Genomic DNA, 21,433 nt, shown 5'->3' on the forward strand with positions numbered 1-21,433 from the left:
CTGGAAAAAATGGTAAATGTCTCTCTGGATAAAGAAGTCACTATATTAAAACACAAGCTGGAAGATGCATACATACTATTATCCTACCAATGCCATGTCATGTTTGTTTAGTTTATAAGTCAAAATAAGTTTCATGTTACTTTCAGCATCAGCTGAGCCTGTGAAAGTCTATTTGTATGCTTTCTGATGTATGTGCCATCACCAATAATCAACTAATATGCACATTACAGAAACTGGTTCATTATCTGTGATGATATACAATGAAAAAGATTATAACTTAATTTTCCCAAGTCAAGTTACAATACCGAAGCCAAAAACTTATTTTCTCCCGTAAACTAAGGAAAATTAAATAAAAATGATAAAAGGAATGCAAATCTTTTTCTCTCTCTGTGTACAGTATGCACTACACACACCCACATATACAGATTAAGATACAGACAAATGCACACATACACAAAATGAAATATGATACCTGATAGCATATGCAAAATCCTTCCCAGTTTTACCAACAGCACATGCATAGCAGCAGGGCAGGATAGCAAAGGCAGTGAGGACTGGCTAAGAGGCCTGCCAAAGCCTCATAGATCCAAAGGGTCTGCTGACTGAGGGGCCTAGTGAATATGCTGTGCTCCTCACACAGTAGGAGTAATGCTGTATCTTTTTTAGAAAAACAATAAGGTCCCCTCAGGGTACATATTTTCCAGCCCTCTGTGTTGTCAGGATGTTTCCTTGATAGGGTGACCGTATGTCCCATTTTGGCTGGGACAGTCCCTTTTTTAAGCCCCGTCCCTGACATTGTGACTTTTTTTGTGGCAAAACTGGGCATTTGTCCTGTTTGCTTTTGCCAAATGAGTTGACAAGAGCAAACAGGACAAATGCCCAGTTTTGCAAAAAAGGTGGGGCGTGCCTCCCTAGGGAGATATGGAAGAATGTTGGGGTGTGTTGGGGCAACGTTTTGGGGAGGGGGACAGGAGCCTGGCCAGTCTGTCTCTGCTATGTTCTGCCCCCCAATCAGGGAGCAATGGGGTAACACGTGCTCACTGCAGCCCAATCAGAGGGCAGTGCAATCAGGGCCCTAATTCAAACTCTTCTCTGTCTGGGCCATGGAGCCGCGACTTGTGGGACCCAGACCCTACCAGGCAACCTGGCTGGTAAGTGCCTGACTGGGTTCCGCATCATCTGCTTGTGCTGGGGCACCGAGTGTGGCATGGTCCCCCACCCCCGCCACAGCCTCCCAAGCAGTCCCCCCAGCTCCCACCCCGGCCTCATATCCTCCCCATTCATCATCCTTTGGGGCTGGTCCCCAGAGCCCTTTCCAGGCCTCCTCCCAACTCCTCAGTCTGCCTCTAGTTGCCTGCGTCTGCCACATCCCGGCAGGGATGCCATTTCGGGAGGGCGGTGGGGGACACCTGGCCCACCTGAGTTTCGTACTATTGGCCAGGAGTGACCTCCTCCTGGTCACTCCTCTCTCCCCTCCCCTCACCGGCCAGGAATCACCCCCTCCAATTACAAAGTTTGAAATGGCCCTGCATCCGGCCTTCCCCCACCTCCCCAAGGCTGCTCTCTGGAGTCTCCTTGATCTCACCCACTACCCGGAGCCTCCTTCCTGCCACTCTGCTATCCCAAATCCCAAAGGGGCATCACACTGCTAACTGGATCATATCCAATAGCTTCACCTCCTGGCTCCGAGCCCAAAAGTATTCACACTTACACACTCAGATCCCAGCCCAACCCAGTCCTCTTCTCCCCGCTCCCATCTCTGCAACTTGGCCCAATTAGGGCCACAGAGGAACATTTGTGGGGGCGCAGGGGATGAGTGGCGATGCCAGGCGGCTTGGACCAGGCCCATGATCCTGTTTTCAGGCTAGGGAAATATGGTCACCCTACCTGACCCTCCCACTGCTCTCCATGATGTATTTCCTTAGAGCAAGGCCAGGATTTCTCCCAATGTTTCTGAGGTCAGATAGGCTGAATAACCCCTCTTGAAGAGAAGCTGTCACATAGCTCTTTTGAATTCCACCCGTCTAAGGATTCTTCCATTGTGATATTTTTCTGTGTATATACAGCCAAAGATTCTGTCATACTCCTCTTTAAATAAGGAGACACACTGAACCAAATTCATTACTGGCGTAACTCCACTGCTTTCAATGCACTTATATAAAGGATGAATTTGGCCCATTATAATAAATTAATTTATAGGATACTAGATCCTGTGGATCAAATAAGCAGATGCAACTCCCATTTCAGTTACTGGTAGTTGCACAGTCTTATGCTGGGGATGAATATCACTTTTTTTTACTTCCCAGAAGAGTGTCTGCCAGTTGGATCAAAAAGGATTTGCTCTGATTGTTTCAAGCCAGCAGTAATTCTTCTATATATTTTTCACAATATTCACAATTCACAACACTCCAGCCCCAGACTAAGCAAGTATTTTACAGTGACTAAGAATGCTTTAAATCATATGTGATTTGAAGTCCCAAAGTGTCCAATATTAGTGTAAAAGACATACATATTATCAGTTATTGGGAATCTGGATAAACAAACCCATTAACTATAATTCCCCAGCATACTACGCTTTTAGCTTTTTCTAAGGCTAGGGAAGAAACCTTTTCTTTTGTAAGCAGCACTGGAGCTAATGAGATAGGTGATACTAAATATGTTACAGACTTTTCATATATGCCTTTATTATCTATTACATACAAAAATGTGAGTATACAGCACAGGCCATATTCTGCCCTCCCCTGCCCTTCTATGGCCAGCTTGCACTGATTTCATTGATTTTCAACTGGAGTTGTACCTGTGTAACAGAGCAGAATCTGTTCCTACATAAGGACACTACATGTTACTGATAAAATATGAATAATGACAGAGGGGATCTGACTGAGCCTCCAGCTGTTCAGGTATCAGGCATAACTTTGCAGATCGAAACTCGTTAGCTAATATCGAAACTCGTTAGCTAATCTGCCATTTGAAAAGTCATTCTGCTTATCTAAGGAAAATAGTACAGGAAAACATATTAAAGATTCCTATTCACTTGTTTAATTAGACTTTGGAGCATAGAAAACATGGAAGACATATATATTCATCCCCAGGGTTCAGCACTAAGGTTCAACATGAATTTATGACCATAGTCACAAGCTAATTTTTATGCCTGATACTACAGGTGTACAATTCTAGACCTTCTGCTCCTTACACAGGTCTCTACCACCTGAGCTAAAGGAGAATCTTTTTTAGTTCTAGGAGTGGTAGGACTTAAAGGTTCTGTAGATCAGTTGCTAGAGGATGATAGAATCTCATATACAGTCTATCAGGTAGGGAGCACATACACATTAGCCAGTACATTACAGGATTGCAGATTAGAATACTAGTTTTTTCACACCAGTGCCCTATACCTTCCAGTGGCTCCCACTCACTATTGAGTTTAATTCAAAGTCCTGGTCCTAATCTTTTAAGATTTTAATAGGCTGGGACCAGGCTATCTTAGGAATTGCCTCTCCATATGTAAGCCTCCAAGACTGCTGCATGCAGTGTAAACCTATCAGAAGATGGAGGGAAGCAGTTTTTGTGTCAAGTCTGAAGATATGGAACACCATCCCAAAAGATGTATGCCTGTCTTCTGGGCTCACTGCAAAACTCACCCTTTTCACAAGAGCCTACTATGCCAGAACACCCCTCCTCCCCCACTGTATTCACACCTTATACACTATTGTAATAATCTTTGTTCAAAATATGCCTTGAATATTTGAAACTCATAGTTTGCTGGTCACTATTGTCCTGATAAAGTATGTGTGGCAAGACTGTATGTGAAGTTATAAGATTCCCCTGTATGGTGTTATTAACACATGTTCCAAACCCCACAGCCCTGCCCAAACAGAGGTTGACAAACAGGTCTGTCCTAAACAAAGATGTGTGCTCTGCTTAATTTTTGTTTAAGCAGTAAACAGAATCATCAAGCAGGAAGGGAAGACAAAGGAAGTTTAAACAGGTAAAAAAAAACAGCAGGGAACATCCTTCCACATACACTCTTTGTCTCCTGATATCTAGCTGGAAATGTTTTTCAAGAAGGGGGCTGAAACTATAAAAAGGAGGAACAAACTCCCCAAGTCACCCCCCCTCCCTGTCCATCACATTCACTGTACCCGAAGATACAAAGGAAGCAATGGTTGGACTTGGGGGAGGGGTCCTGATCTGAGAGTTTGGTCAGTAATGCTGCTGGGGCATGTGGTGAGAAACTTTGCTTGAATCTAATATAGCTTAAGTTAGGCATTAGTGAGTGTTTTATCATTATTGTTCTTGTAACAATTTCTGACTTTTATGCCTTATTACTTGTACTCACTTAAAATCTATCTCTTTGTAGTTAGTAAACTGGCTTTTTGTTTTATCTAATCCAGGGTGTTCAAGTTGAAGTGTTGGGTGACTCCATTTGGGGCAACAAGTTCCTTAAAGGAATAACAGACTCAGTATATCTGTACTGTCCAGGAGAGGGCTGGGGGAAAATCTGAGACTGGGAGTGTATTGGGGTCACCCTGTGGTAAACTTTAAGGCTGGTAAGAGCCAAGGTGTGGCTGGCTGGCTAAGCACACAAACAGACATAGCTGGGAGTGACTAACACACTGGAGGCTGTTTGTGAGCAGCAAGCCATTGTAAAGGGTACCCCAGGTTACAGGGCAGGGGGGACACAGTTACACATGAGCCTGGATTGTATCCTGGTATGTCACACTTAGAACAAAAGCCCAGAGGAACAAAGAGAAAGAGAAGAAAATGGGCCATGTAGAAAGAAAGGAAAAGCAGGGGAGTGAGAAATGAAAAGAAGCAAATAAAATAAAGAATACCTTTAAGTATAAGCAACCAAATACCAGGAGTATGAGAGCATAGCCCACTTTTGCCATTCTTATTTTACTGTATATATTGGTGCTTGGTTGCTACACAGGTTGGGGCACTTTATAAATTAGAGAGATAATTTAGATAATAGAACTCCAGTCCCTTTATCTTTCCCCACCAATCTTGCTGCTCTCCTCTCCTGCTCTTGAGCAAAGTGAGGATTCCCTTTCACATTCAAAGCTCCCCTGTTCAATGCCACAACTCCTCATGCCTGCCTCCTAAAGCCAACCATCAGCACGCCTTGTCTTCTCACACCGAACTACTCTGAGAATCATGATGGTTCCTACCTGCCCCAGACCTGACCTCACAGTGTAGTACGCTCACCTCCTCCCTGCTGGTCCTTATTCAGAGAGTCACACCATGAACGTGTGGTGGCTGGAGACAGGCAATGTCAACCAAGCAGGCAGGCAAAGGAGGGGATCACATCAGAGGAAAGGTCGTACTGGAATTTGTTCCACCCTAGAGTCCTCACCGAGCTCCAGCTCCCCATGGCCAGAAACTCAGCTAAGAACAGACATTCTGATCAATACAATGGTCCCACAGATACTAGCCGTCACTCAGGTGACATCCACCAGGCAATTTGATAGCTTCGTTAGGGTTAGGATTTTCTTCTTCAGTTTGAATTAGTATAGACTATGGCTCCTCGGATCTGTAACTGGTTTTTTTAAACTATCACTTGTAGATCTTAGTAGGCAACCAGCAACTCAAATCTGTAAGTGAGAGTTTTTATTCTCATTCTGAGTTGTTTCTGCTTTCTGGCCACTGGTGGCTTTTCTGAGTGACTGAAAATAAAGCAAGGGTAAGTTTTTCATATGGCAGCATTCATATGTGCTTCCTTAGAAGTGTAAGTAGAAAATTTAAAATTAGTTACACTTTTTTTAATTTTGCCCTTTCAAGCCTTGTTTCTGCAGATAGTATGTTGGAAAAGCTGCCATACACAATCGCATGTGCACGCACGCGTACACACACACACACACACACACACACACACATCCAGTTGCTGAAAAAAGCTTTGGAATATATTTGCTGTTATTTTCAACATTTTAAACTATCCAATTATATATATTTGAATTAAATTAATAAATACTTTTACAGTAATGTTATTGTTATTACTCAAAAAATATTACAAAAACTCAACTTTTCCTAAGAGATACCACACAGTTACCACCATCGTTCTACATGCAGAGAAACACTGGTAACTCAGAGATCTCTGTGTGATGTCTGGCAAAATGGACAATGACCTGTTAAGAAAACTGTCCATGATGAAGACACATTTGCAGAGCCACATTTCTGTTCACAATCAGGGAAAAAGGAAGTTCGTATTAAACTAAAATTATACGCTGCATTGTTGATTATATTTATTCAAGTAACAGACACAAAATACCCAAAATTGTGGCCAATATACTCACCAAGAATCAATTTATTTTTAATTTTAGAACAGTTCTCTTTCAGAATCAGCAGCATTATCAGCAACAGATTCGGTGTTTTGTGGTATGAGGAAAATGTCTAAAGGATCCCAAACCTTCTGAATGGAGTACTGTAAATTGAGTGGTATCTAGACTAGCTAGGGCCAATATCATCAGAAATATTTCTTTATTAATGTGAGCAATTAGACTTCACTACATAATCAACTTTGACTAAACTTGAGGAATTGCTGAATGTTCATACATAAATGTTTCTGGTACCTTTGGCCATCACCAGTATCTATAAAATAAGTGACAGGGTCAGGGTCTGATTCTCATTAGCACTAATGCTACTTTATACCACTCTAGCAGTGTAAAGGGTTTATAAATGGGTGTAAATATAATATACTCCTACTTTCCCTTTACTCTGCCAGAATGGTGCAACACAGCCTTAGTGTAAAATGAGAATCAGGACCTCAGAGTTTGGGTTCTGTTTGGATTAGCACTGTAAAATCCGGAAGAGCAAAACTTTTATGTGAACATTTCAGAACGTCAAAAAAGTTATAGGTTGATGCAGGTTTTGGATGAAGGTTGTTAACACATGAGGTTTCTTATTTTATTCATTCCAAATCACATATATTATACAAATGAATTGCACCACATGTGGCAGGCTCAAAAGTCTTTAGACACATCATTGATACTTGAGTACAAGATGGGTCAGCTACTGAATGTCATATACTGTTAGCCAATGTCGTTCTGAAGGAGAACATTTTAAATTCTGAAGATACATTTTATTATCATTTATGGGGGATTGTCATGGATCCATTAAGGCCATTTATGAATCTAACCTGAATAAATATGCTGAAGAACATGTGACTTTAATTTGATACCAGTGTCTTTGTTCCCCAATTGAGAGGCATAGGGAGGCTTTAAAAATGCAGTTCTAATAACCTTATACCAACTATTCAATCCCAATCACTTTAGAAACAAACAAGAGCCTTCTCAAAATCAAAAATCTCTCAAACTAATGTGATCTCAAAATCTCCACCAGTTTGGGCTTCAATCTTGTGAGAACATCTCTAGGTCTTGGCACTGCTGAAAGGGAAGCCTCACATGTATTTGGCGTCAAACTTTAGCCTGAATGTAATCTGAATGTTACCATCTCCGTCCATCTCTCGCTATTTAAAGTCTGTGAGAGATTGTTAGCTGGTGTAAATCAGCACAGCTCCCTTGGCTTCAAGGCAGCTATGCCAATGTACACCAGCTGAGAATCTGTTTCTATTTTGTTACTGGATGTTTTAGTAAATGTAGAACTTTCCAATGCCAACGCTGGGTGGGAAATGAGGAGAATAGGATTCTTACTAGCTGCATATTAAAAACTCTAGTGAAATGGAAACTAAGGCTAGGTCTACACTATGTGGGGGGAGAGGGAGGATCGACCTAAGATACACAACTTCAGCTACGTGAATAGCGTAGCTGGAGTTGCGTATTATAGGTCGACTTACCTGGCTGGGAGGGCGGTGGCGAGTCGACCGCTGCTGTGCTACCGTCGACTCCGCTTCCGCCTCTTGCCGCGGTGGATTTCCGGAGTCGACGGCAGAGCGATCAGGGATCGATTTTATCGCGTCTTCACTAGTGGGTGAAGACGTGCGGGTAGTGAAGACGTGCCCTAACTTAGATTCTTGTTTTACTGTTTGATGTAATTATTTCAAGTTAATTCAAGTTAAGTTGAAACATATTGTGTAAGGGTAAATTGCAACATTAAATGATAGACTTCCAGCAGAAGCATCAAAAGGAATGTGCATAAGGAAGGCAAACTGCCACCTGGAGCTCCTTGGCAGAGCAATTATTGCACTGCCCTTAAGAAGGTGCAACATTTGGTCTCCTTAGTGATTGACTGACTCAGTTCTGCCATGGCCCTGACACCTCATTACCACCTCCCTCCCATTCACCCTCACATAGGTGCCAGGCACCATCTACCCTTTAATGCTTGGCCTTTATTTCATGTATGTTTTGGATGACGTTGTTAACTTTATGGACTGCCACCACAATGAGACCTCTGAACTAGAAAAGGATGGTGGACTCAGTGTATTAAAGGTTAGGCCAAACTGTAATACGAGTGAGTTCTCACAGTGATGGTATGCCTAACAGTTTTAATAATTGCTTAGAAATTTCCTTAGGTCTTTAGGATTTGTGGCTCTATAGGTTAAGAGGTTGAATGGGATTATTCTTTGGCTATATGCATTTACTGGATTTTTTTGCTTCAAACAATGTTTTTAGGATTAGAAATTTCTTCTCTGACAGTTTGTGGATCTTTGAAGGGACATGACAACTGGTTTGTGAAAAATACATACATAAACAAGTCTGAAAATACCCAGTCAGTCAACAGGTAATTCGGATCTACGATATAGAGTTACATGCATAGTTTAAATGGTAATATACGGTTTTTGATATATGGTTCTTCAAACATTTTTGATATCACAATAATCACAAATGCAAAGATAGTGTGTCATAGAAACCTGAAATATCTACTGTTTATAGCCTTACATTACAATTTTCCTAGGTAGGGAAATTGATATTTGGGTACAAATAAAAGCTGCACATTAATGTGACTGCTTATTATATTTTTCTGCTAAGGCAACAGTGCTAGTGATCCTGTAGGAGTTTAGCAGCTTAAAAAAAAAAGCTGTTAATACTTCAGACAGAGCTGCATTTCTCCTTATACGGAGAAAGCCACTATTGCTGTTTTGTAACGGTTTCCCTGAAAATAGCCTACACTAATCTTTAAAACTTCCAAAATGTCTGCACAGACTAAGTACTTTTCCAAGACAGTGGCTGGGAGTTCTGTTAGGGGAAGTCTGAGCCTACCATACAATCAAAGGGGCAACACTGTCACACGTTCATTAACTTCAAAAAATTTGCATTATTTCTAACACTCAAAGAGTGTCAAATGTGGTTGATAATGATGCTATGTGAGAGCACAAATTTGACCTAGCTATGCCATCATAGCTTTGAAAAATTACCTTTTTTCCTACTTGAGGGTAGATGCAAGCCATAGTTGTTAAGTATGTCTTCAGAAAATATTTATATATGTATATATAAATAAATATTTCACATATAAAGCAAAAATCCTACTGCCAGCCAGCATACACAAAAACGCCAGGGTAAGCAATAAAAAGTGCTTGTTTTTTAAAAAGTCAAATTGCAATCACAGCATTTTAAGTAATGCTATACAAATTGCTATATACTGTAGGTTGCATTTCTGAGCCTAAACAGTACTAAAAGTTGCAACTAAGGGCAAATATAAAGACACTTGTTTAGAATGCAAAGGCTTAGTCAGTATTATAAACAATATGGCAATCTGCATAGCATTACATATAATGCTTTGTAATGTCATTTTGACTTCACATATTGATTTCCACATAAATGAACAGGCTTGACTATAGCCCTATTAATTTCAATTTTTATAAAAAGAAAAGAAAAATGTTGAGAAAACATCTATCAAATACACTGATAGAGTTAATGGAGATTAATGCAAAGCTATGACATTAAATCCATACAATCAGATGTTCACCTTATTGGGTGTTAACCCTATTTAAAAACATATTACAGGTAAGGCTGATGGCACAGCCTATTGTTAAAGTTGCCTGACATGTCCAATTATAAGACCTTGCTTTCAGTTGCTTATTACTTGGCTAAACTTAAATCTTGTGGGTTGACATTTTACATGCCAGGTGTATACCTCAGCTGATTTTTTGGGGGCAAATTTTAGCCAGCATAGTTCAGCTGTTTTCAGGCTGCTACACGTGACTTGCCTGAGCAGTCATCATCCACACAGAACAGCTAAGCATGCTCCCTCCAGAGGTGAAGACAGACTTCTGGCATTTCCTAACTTTTGCATGCTTGCCTTTGCAACTGTAATAACATTATTTTTAATGTAGTTTTTGTATGTGTAATAATAGAATAGATTTTAAACACAGAAAGTTTATATTCTGTTTCAAACAGATGCAATTTACATGGTGAATCTTAATATATCACCTATCCAGTTTGTAATTACATGCTTATTTAAAGTCCCAGTTTTATTTTTTTTTAATAGAGATATCCTATCACCTAGAACTGGAAGGGACCTTAAAAGGTCATTGAGTCCAGCCCCCTGCCTTCACTAGCAGGACCAAATACTGATTTTGCCCCAGATCCCTAAGTGGCCCCCTCAAGGATTGAACTCACAGCCCTGGGTTTAGGAGGCCCATGCTCAAACCACTGAGCTATCCCTCCCCCATCACATCTAAATGCTTAAAGTTAAGCAGATACTTAAGTTCCACTAAAGCCAATGGGACCTAAGCACATAATTAAGTGCTTTCTTGACTAGGAATGGGCTTAAACATGTGTTCAAATGCTTTCCTACATTGACTTAGAGCCTCAGACACCAATATTTCTTTAATTGAATTTTCTCTTGAACCTTCCTCAAAGAATGCCATGCAGCTATTTTTTGTCCTTAAAAAAATCAGAGTAAAATTCTCAGTTTTACATATATTTACCTTATCAAAATAAAACAGTTTAGTGTTTCATATAAACAACGTATGATGGGCAAAGTAACGATACCTAATTCATTATTACAAGTGAAAAGCTGACTTTGTAATTCACATTAAAATGAGTGTGTTGGTCTTATTTTACCACTCAGTAAAATCTTACAAATAAATTAACACTCATGTACAGTGGAACCCTGGGACAGTTCCACTGGTTTGAAAGAGTCTATTCTAAACATAGAGACTATCTCTGGAAGTTTACACTCATCAAGTGTAGAACAGGAATGACAGGCATTTTGTACATGTTTTTAATAAATATCCTGGCATATATGATGCTAGATTTCAAGTATATAAGACAACACAGGAAAGCTATGAATAAGGTTACACTCATGTCTCAGAGTTTATCTACGTGAGGTTTGATCTCACAGGAGTCATATACTGAAAAACCTGAAGAAGTGGTACGATCACGTGGAAAACTGCATGAAAGACCCGGTGTTAATTATCTGTTAAATCTTTGTTTTGAAATGTCCCTAACAAGATGGTAAATATGTCGTGAAACTAACAAAAAGTGCTGCTCAGCCACACCTGTATAAACTTCAAGCATTGCCATCCTCCCTCCTAACCTTTACTCACAACCACCGGACAGTCAAGTGCATCTAAACTTGACCTCATCAACACTTTGGATTCTGTGAAATAGACACCAAAATGATCATCAACAATATGATTCTGCAAATTGCCCCATTAATGTTTCAAGTCTGCATGTTGCAGTAATCTTACCTTTGTCTGTGGGTTTTAAAACAGTGGTTTATATTATATCACTTGTGAAATCCTGGGCACTATGAATATCTCTATAAATCAAGGTCAAAAGTTTCTCTTAACTGTGTACAGTGGGTCCTGTGACATGCTGTTCCAAAGCGAGTGATTCACACTATGTCCTATACTGTGTTCGTCTACTTCATCTGAGGCATGCACAAAGAAAGTTCAGCTTATCATGGGAACGTTTGCATTGTGATACTGAGCATGATCATTGCTGTACAGTGCCTGCATTAAAAATGAGGCATTTTATGTGTGATACCACAGTTTCCCCCTATATTCAGAAAAGAGTATGACTGGTAATTGTGCAGTGCTGTGTGGCCCCTGCTGGCAAATGTGATCCTTTTACTGATGACCACTGGGTCTCTCATTTGCTTCATTGTGATTATAATCCCAGCCTGTAGATGTTCTATGAGTAGGAATAGATGGGCTGCAGTATGCCTATGTTGAGAGAGAACCGTTTGTATTGAGCACTAGAGCAGAGCATGGCTAAGATAGGTATAAGGTGGTAATGAGCAACAATATTTACACTAGATACCATGGCGCTGAGTATCATACAAATGCTGAAAATGGTTTACAATCTATCACAATATATATATGTGTTACCTTGGATACAAGGCTTGCTCTGTATGCAGCTAACTGCTTCAAATATTCCTTCTTAGCAGCTTCAGTTTTCTTTTTGTATACCTATAAAACAACAAAGATCATTAGTAAAGAATCTGTTTCTATATGCAATTCTAATTGATATAATCAATCTGTTTCATGGATTTTCAGAACATCCTTCTAATTAAACAGCCATTCCTATTTCTCCAGGTTTTTTAGGAGATAAAGAGTAAGTAAAACACCAAGCATTTTCAAAAATATCGCTCACAGTAAAAGAGCTCCTTTGCCTACAGAGTGATCCTGATATGTCTGACTGAACTGAGGACATTACAATTGGTATGATAGCTTCAATTGACAAAGGGAGGTTAAATTCAGGGTATCATTCCAAACTGGACCAGTGAGGGGTGCTCTTCATTGTGGCTCCCATCTGGCAGACCAGCTGAACTTATCTGGGAAATAGGAGAGTGGGTGGGTCCAGGCCTGCTGAGTTGGGAGGGAAAAAGGAAGAAGTGAGATGCAGAGGACAGGGAGGGGTTGGGGAGATATCAGTGCCCTTCAGCATGACTGAGAGACTTTTTTCCATTATTAGGTAAACTGTTGGACAGTCAGAGAATCCCAGTCCAAAGGAGGTCAGAGGCAAATCAAGGCTCAGGCGAGCTCTGTGCAGAAAGGAGAAGTTAAGGAGCCATGAAAAGAAGTTAGTGTAAATCACTGTTCCAATCTTGTGCTTGCAAAGTTCTGCTGAGCTCTTCAAGAGAGTGTACTTTTTCTGGTATATTCCTCTCAATCCACTGTTCTGCCTACAGTGTAACTAACACAAGCAAGTATGCTCCACACAATAGCTTACAGAGTTATATAATTCAGTTCAAATTTCCCCAGACTTCAGAACTGAAGGTTATTTGCAGGGATTGGCAGGACACCCAGGCAAAATGACAATTGGAGCATTAAAAATATAGATAGATACTTGGGAGCTCGGCACCTGTACAGGGGGTGCACAACCCTCTCAGCTACGAAGGCAAGCCCCCATAGAGGCTAATTTCTTGCCAATGTACATGCTGGGGATGGGTTTTGAGACAACCTAAAAAAGACTTGCACTGTTACTAAACCTGCACCCAGTCTCTGATTAGTTGGGCTATGCACTCAAAGTGCAGCGGATGGCAAAACCAACTTAAAACAACTTTGAGATGTCCTCATAAATTCTGCAGGTGAGAAGTACACACACATACACACATTTCCTTTGCAGTAAGGTAAACTTTATGAAACTTTAAATTGATCTCTTTTGATCCTCTTATTCTACAGTAAAGCCAGAGCATTCTCATAATGGAGAATACCTGGAAGCTGCAAACTGTACATACTCCGGATAATACAATTCCAAAATACAAAATCAGAGCAACAGTACTGGGCCAGAAGGATCTGGTGCTACATCATTTATAGAAAGAATATTCTTGTGAAATGTCTTTTATTTCAGTGAAGCTTTGCTTTCAGAGAAAGAACAATCCTCTGATCTAGGTTGGGAAAACTCAGAGGTTGCCTAACAGATTAAAGATTTTGCTTCCCAGGGAAGCATAAAATCATAATGGAAAAAGAGGATACCAAAATTGTAAATATCTAGACAGAGAGAAAAAAGATTGTTTTTAGCTGTGCAACTATGTGTGTGCACTCTTGTAATTTCTTCAGATTAGGATAAATATATGGCATATGCTGAGCTCATATTGTTTTTCAAAGAACTGGCAACAAGTTGCTTTTTAAATTGTGATTGTTTGCAGTTATAGGGCAAATGTATTGTTTTTTTCAGAAAACAAAATGAGAATTAGTTGACAATCTGTTCCCACCTGCTAAAACGAATTAGCATGACCTACAGAACTAAGACGAATTCAAATTATACTGTACATTTGAATACAGCTGCATCATTTTGCTATCCAGATTTTAAAATCACAACTGAGCATAATAACATCACATATATAGAGTCAAGATCATTAAAAGATCATGTAGGGTTTTTTCTGATATTGCAGTCCTGCTTCAATAGATCAGAAGTCTTATTTTGCATTATATGAATATCAAAATTTTATGCAGTGTAGTTGTAGCCATGTTGGTCCCAGGATATTAGAAAGACAAGATGGGTGAGCTAATATCTTTTTTTTGGACCAACTTCTGTCCATACAGAGCCAACTTCTGAGCCACAGAGCTCTTCTCCTTTTCCAGATCTGAAGAAGAGCTCAAAAGCTTGTCTCTCTCACCAACAGAAGTTGGTCCAATAAAAGATATCACCTCACCAACCTTGTTTCTCTAATATCAAAATTTTAAGCAGGTCTACTGTGCATTTATAGTCAAAGCATATGGAAAAGGTTCTCAAAGAGATGGATTTCCCCCTCCCCCTTTTCAAATTGTGGTATTCAACAAAGCAATCTCATTTTATAGCATAAACCTAACAAAAGTTCTGTAAATCTTGTACCCAAACATCACTACTGCATATTCACTTAATTATATAGTCTTCATTTAATTATTTCCCAACTATCCAGCCATACTATTCAGCATTAACCATATACATCATTTTTCATATCTACTTTTCTCAGGCATTCTCTCAACCTGGTAATAGCAGTATAAATCCAAATTAGCACTATTTTTTTTAACTGACCCTGATACAGGATGTCACCATGAGTGCTGTGGCACACAACCCTTTATGTGTTATTCAGAGGCAGATTTACGTCCTTGGGTTTCTCACTCTGTTTTTTTGTATCTTTCTCAGTGTTTTTGGGGGGAAATCCCATTCCAGCTGATTTGCATGTAGTGCAGTTCTATGGTGCAAGGGGTATTTGTTATGGTTCTTGGGCATGATGGCTTGGGCTCTTACAATTTTTTTGTTGGTCTTCTTCAAGAATCCTAATATTTAGGCTATTTGTTAGGGGGTGGGTGATCCTGACGGTTGCAGTTCAGGGCAACTTCACCAGTATTTCCCCTCAGTGCTCCTGCCAAGGGCACCCACTCTCAGGCTTCTGGCTCACCAGCTGTTGCCTTTCTTGGGGGGAGACCCACTTCTCATTCCCTTCTGACCAGGATATTTCCAGGCACAGTTCCCTGCCTTCATTGTATTAGCCTCTGCAAAAGACAGTCTGTCTGAGCAGGCTGGCTTGCTTTCCCTTCAGAGACGGCTAACAGTGTGAGTGCCACACAGCTCTTTTTATGCAAGCCAATTTCGTTCTTAACGTAAAAGCAGTAGAGAGGAAACATACTAAAAACAATAAAAGAACCTACACGCATGCTAATAAGCTTACCAGAAATCACCCTAACCCTAACATGGCCTCTGGCTAGAGCAGTCCTTCAACACCTTATCCAAGGTAACCTCTTTGTGATTTCAAGTTCATCCCAACTTCAGCTCGGAACAAGCACACAGTCTTATGGGGCCTCAGTAGGTCTAGTTCTTCCAATCCTCTGAGGACTGGGGCCCTTGTGGACCAGGTGTCCTGCCCATTTGGTGGATCAGCAAGAAGGCCCTGAGTCTGTTTAAAACCAGGCTATTTATCCAAAAATCCTTTCTTTGTCCATTGGTCCCTGGATAATCCAGTTTGAATTTGTATATGTGAGCCTCTCCAGGGAGATGGCTTTAAAGGCTGATAATCAGAGGAATTAGAGTAGCCTCCCCTGCCTAGTAGAGAAGTTACATACAATAACACATACACAATTATGTTTTTAATACAATGGATCCTAAATGTATTAATCCTAATTCAATACGGTTTAATTTAAATCAAAAGTTTATTTTAATTTCATAAGGTTTGTTCAGCATATTGCGGGATATTGTCAGTCTGCCCCACTGACATTGGTTGTTGAAATACTGATTGCTGATAGCTGCAACACAGGTAGGGTTGGGGTGGACGGGTAGGCTGAGAGTTGGCTGGTATCATGAGTAATGACAAGATTTAGTGTGTAGGACATTTTTCTAGTAGAGAACGTAGATGGCACTGGTAGCTGGTGCCAACACATAGTCCTGGGTTTTGGCCTGGGCTCGCATATGGAATTTGAGCAGATGGGGAGACTAGGTGGGTGGCACTAGCAGTTCTAGCGTTATGTGCAACAGGTATAAGCAAGCCAAGGGCCCTTCCCATTCTGTTTTGGCAGCTGCCACAGCTTCTAGCCCTCAAGATTAAATACATAGTTGTAATAATTTAATAGACTTGATGCCTTACAGACATTTTAAATAGGCAAAAGGCTCATGTCATCATTCAAGTGTACCCGTGACAATGGTTTAAACTGTTTTGTGTATCTTAAGATAGTGAGGATTTCTGAAACACGGAAATACATTAAAAATTGTTCTCAGTCTGAGAAGGAGATTTCTGTTCTTTTGTTTAAGAGCAACAAACATTGTAGCTTAGTTATAACCTTATGGTGCCAAGATTTACTTTTATTTTTAACACCTCCAAAACCACTTATGAGTCTTATGTTCCCCTCTGAAACGAGTAAACACTGGTGAACAAGTAGTTTGGATGGCAGCACATTTTTATAGAACCTGGCCATTTCCCACTTGTTTTTTTAATTAATGTGATAATTAAATATAAATAGATTGGGTGAAACTCTGTTCCGACAGCTTCCTATTTCTGCTCCTGGCTTAAGTAGGGCCAGTGGGACAATCTGCCACTCTTGGGACTCTGCCAATTGGCCCTCAAGAGCAGATCCTCACACTGGGCGGGGCCTTTGTGGGTCCCAAGTAAGCAATTGTCAGCAGGCTGCCAGGCGGAGGGTTGGAGTGCAGTGGCTTCCATGAACCCAGCTATCCGAGGTTTGAGAGCCATGGGTCATGACATCATTTTCCCACCTCCAGGGGTTGCATTAAAAAATTATGGGACTTCAGAATATGGATTGGGGCCTTGTGGGTCAGAGCTATATCTTTAGGACAAGGCGTTGGCCTTCACATTTCTGGTTCCAGGGTGGTAGGTCAAGTAAAGTTTAACTGAGAGAAGAATAGGGCATACTGGAACTGTTGTTGCTTTAGGACACTGACCCCACACAGTTACTCAAGGTTCTTGTGATCGGTAAACACCCGGACCGGACGATGGGCCCTTCCAAGTAGTGTTGCCACTCTTCGAAGGCAGTCTGAATTGCCCGGAGCTCCTTGTCAAATATCTTGTATTTGCTCAAATATCTCTCAGTAGGAGTAAACTTCCTTGTGAGGTAGGTGATGGGGTGCAGTATTTGTTCGGGTTCATGCCTTTGGAAGAGGACTGCCATGATCACTGTACTAAAGGCATTGGCAGAATTCTGACAGGAGAGTGACCTGCTCTCACCAGGGAATGAGGGGATCATGAAGGGTCAGTCAGTAGATGCCAAGGATCAGTGGAAAATTGCAGGGAATGGATCACGCTGAATTGTATTATTTCTCGGTGACCCCAAATAATGGGCTCCATGGAGACAACTCCTCCACAACTGGAACTGAAGACAGCAGGAAGCTGTCAACAATTTCAATCGTGTTGGGCATGGCTTTGTGTAGCAGGGGCACCTGTAGGGCCCGAGCTGTAGAGGCATCCATAAACTTGTCTACTGCTCTCGAATCGATGAGGACCTGTTGGAGGGGAATCCATCAGGGCTTCCCCAGGATACATAGATGGATAGGAATCTGCCAATGAGAAGCCCCTGAATGGGGCTCTGGTGCTTCTCAGTGAGGACTAGGGTGTGGGGAACTTCTCTTCTTTGAAGACTGAGGCTCTGTGCCTGGACTGGTTTGTTTCCCCAAGCCCCTTGGTGTTCGTACTGGGCTGGCCAAGATGGCATGGCCAGGTTCACTGCAGTAGAAGCACAGGTGGTGCTGATGGTGCTATTCCTTTTCTTCAGATGTGAGGCACTGACAAGCCAGATTGGCTTCCATGGGTTCGGTGGGCAATACAGAAAGTGAGTTCATGTACGCAGGTAGGGTGGGCTGCAGGGGACCTCTTTTCTCCTCTCTTCATTCTGAGAGCTGATAATCTATGTGGATGGCGAGGTCCAAAAGGACATCTAGTCTGGTAAACATCTACGTGGGCCAATTTGTCTTTGATTTCTTCCCACAAGCCCCACTGGAACTGCTACATCTGCACTGCTTCGTTCAACTCTGTATCTGTTGTAAGGTGGTGGAAGTGCGCTGCATAGGAGGCCACGGTGCCTTGCCCATGCTGGAATCTCCTCAGAGTAGCCTCAGCCATTCAAGCTCAGTGTGGATCATTGAACATGCTGACATTGTTTGGAGAAAGAAATTCTAGTGTGACAGCACTGGGCTATGGCCTTCCAGCACTTGGGAGGCCCGGTCTGACATGTCTCCTATCAGCAGGCTGATTACCAAGGCCACCGTGGCCCAGGCAAAAGCATAGATTTTGGGATGCATCAGAAACAGAAAGTGGCACTGGTTCATGAAACCCCAGAACCACCAATGGTTCCTGTCAAACCATTTGGGCCAGGGTATTGCAGGCCCCTATTCAGGGTAAGGTTCTGCAGGCTGTGTTGGCAGCATGATGTTCTTACTCCTGAGCTGCTTCACTTGCTCTTTCAGCCACTGGTTGTCCAAGATCAGCTGTGCAACTTGGGCCTGCAGTGCTTCATTAACCACCTAGAGTCAGGGCTTCATTCGGGCGAGTTCAATGTTTCTGGTGGCTGTGACGGTGCTGCTGGGTCCATCTTTCTCTCACTGAGCTCAATCCCACAGGGATATTGTGGTCCAAACAAGCTACTTCAGCTGGATCATGGATGGCCAGACTTAGTAGTCAGAGCCAAAGTCCACAGTCACGAGACAGGAGTCAAGAGTCAGCTGTGTCAGGATACCGGGTGGTCAGATGCAGGATACAAACTGTAGATAGAACTGCAAATTGGTAACCAGAGTCAGGAAGGGTCAGAATACCAGCAGTCAGAGGCAGAAGACAAATTGGAGGTCAGAAACCACAAAGTCAGATGCCAGGAGTCATGCTGGGATGGGATGCCAGGAAGTCAAGCCACAGGTGCAGGACCAGGAAGCACAAGGCATGCAGTCCAGAGCAGGGTGGAGTCCAGTTGTTCAGACAGCTTCCTGTTCCTGTTGCTGGCTTAAGTAGGACCAGCAGGTCAATCAGACTGAAGGAATGGAACTTCTTGCTGGGGTCCGGGCTTCATGGGTTTCAGGTAAGCAGTTGTCAGCAGGCTGCCAGGTGGCTGACATAAGGCTGTTCCCAGGAACCTTGTAGGGCCAGGTTCTTAGTTTATTTTTTATTCGTATTTCTAAAATGTGCCTAGTAAGAGATCTTCAGGTGCATGTACATTATTTCATAAGGCACCCAAAACTGGAAAAGACATTCCGCAAAGTAAACAAGCACCAACCCTTCCCAGTACCTTCAGGCAAGAGAGGTAAGATTTGAACTATGCCACAGGGAGAAGTGAATGTCAGAGTCCAGGGCTGTCCACTGACAATGTCCTGGTATCAGCTCAGAGCTTTTGGGGACTGTGCCCCCTTCCCTCTGTCCATGCCTCCCCACCTCCCCCTGTAGCTGGGCCAGGAGCGGGTCTGCGGCTCAGGGGGGGGGCATGGACAGGAGTAAGGGGGTGCCCCACAGTTTGGGGAACTCTGACTTAAAGGGACCAGGTCTCTCTCTATATATCACCATGAGAATCAAATCCAGCAAGACGCTTTTAGAAGCTTCGAGACAAGTCCCTAGTTTTGAACAGCTGAGGCTGGTGGGAGGGTGTCCACAGATGCTACCATTACGGGCAAAGGTGGGGTTGATATTCCCAGGAGAGAGACTGATCTCTGGAATTTGTTTCTCATTTTGGTTTGACAAAGTTTGAGTCTTTTGACTTTCAGGGGACAGTAAAAACCTAACTTATTTTCCCGGTCTTTGCCTGAATGGTTGGTGCAGGAATGCATGGGTGGGGAAAGATGGTTTGGTCTACCTCGTGGGAATCTCCTCAGAGTTGACAACAGTGGGCCTCTTATGTATTTTGTTTTTAAATTATGTAAAGATGTGTAGAAAATTTATGATGGACACTGTGCGAGATATTTGGAATCCCATTGTGGTATTTTGGGGAACCCCTGTATTAATTTTATGAATCACGTATGTATTATTGTGTTCTGCTCCATGGGGAAGGGTTACCATAGCTCCTCCAGGAACTAAAAACAGAGTGGGGGTGATTGCCCTTGGGATTGTAAACAAATCCAGAGAGGTGGCTTGGGGGTGGCTTGCATAGATTGTTTCAAACTGGGTTTTCCAGAGACCAAGAGACAAAGAAAGGGATTTTGGTATAAAAGGATGAGTTTAAACAGACTCAGGGTTTTCCTTCTGAGGGTATGTCCACACTGCAACATAAGCCCATGCTGGAGCCCAGGCTCAAGCCTAACCCTCCTTGCATCTACATTGTAATTATGCTAACCCAGGGCTTGGACCCAGGGTCCCAGGAGTCAGCTGAAAGTAGCCCACACTTCCATGGGACAACTTCCTTAGTCCTCTCAATCCCAACAATCTCCAGTCCACTCTACTGAAAACGGAAACCATGCCCACATCTTTGCAAACAGCAGCAGCTCAGGTCAGTATTAACCCATTCCGTTCTGATCACCGATCTGCAAACACACGGTCAGAAGGCCTCCTGGGTTAGTCAATGGAGAGTGAACTGAACAAGGCTTTTGCAAAGTAAGGTGGTAACATGCAGAGCGGACAGTAGTTTTCCCACAGTGCACCATGATCCTAGGGTTAGAGCAGCCACATTTCAGGTGTGTGTGGGGGCACTAGGAACTATGGGATATGGTTACTTGCACAATGCAGTGTGGACACCAGAGCCCTAGGTTCGAGCACCGTTAGAAAAGTGTTAACATAAGGTTAAAATACAATATAGACACTGAAGCCCAGGGTTCCCTAACATGGTCAGCAGACTCAAGTCTCACTAGCCCTGGGCTTACACTGCAGACATACCTTGAGTGAGCAAATGAACAGTACATTCTGTCCAAACGGGTACCCCAATCCTGCTGGAAGATTGGACAGACTTTGGCCTATAAGACTGAGGGCAATTCCTGGTACATTCCGTGTGTGTGTGCATAGGACCTGTTATTGTTTTATGCATATTTTCTCTGTAATGTTTTTATCCTAAGAATAAATGTATTTTATGTTCCAAAGGCTGGTTGGTACCTAGTGTTCACTGTTGTAACCTCTGAAGAAAGGTTAACCACGGAGGCTGAACCCTGGTCAGACCTGCTGGGGAAATCACAATGAAGTACAGAGGGACTGCAAG

General features: G+C 42.2%; 1 protein-coding gene across 5 annotated transcripts in view; it reads right to left on the reverse strand.

Annotated features, from left to right (window-relative positions):
• Positions 1–21,433, reverse strand: part of TOX (thymocyte selection associated high mobility group box) — a 271,473-nt gene that overhangs the window by 25,570 nt on the left and 224,470 nt on the right. For all 5 annotated transcript variants that reach the window (XM_005301157.4, XM_065585611.1, XM_065585612.1 and 2 more), the window contains one exon: positions 12,230–12,310. In XM_005301157.4, coding sequence (XP_005301214.1) covers positions 12,230–12,310 — 81 coding nt within the window. The remainder of the gene's footprint in view (positions 1–12,229; positions 12,311–21,433) is intronic.

The sequence above is a fragment of the Chrysemys picta genome, chromosome 2 (genome assembly GCF_011386835.1).
Source record: "Chrysemys picta bellii isolate R12L10 chromosome 2, ASM1138683v2, whole genome shotgun sequence".
NCBI lineage: Eukaryota > Metazoa > Chordata > Testudines > Emydidae > Chrysemys > Chrysemys picta.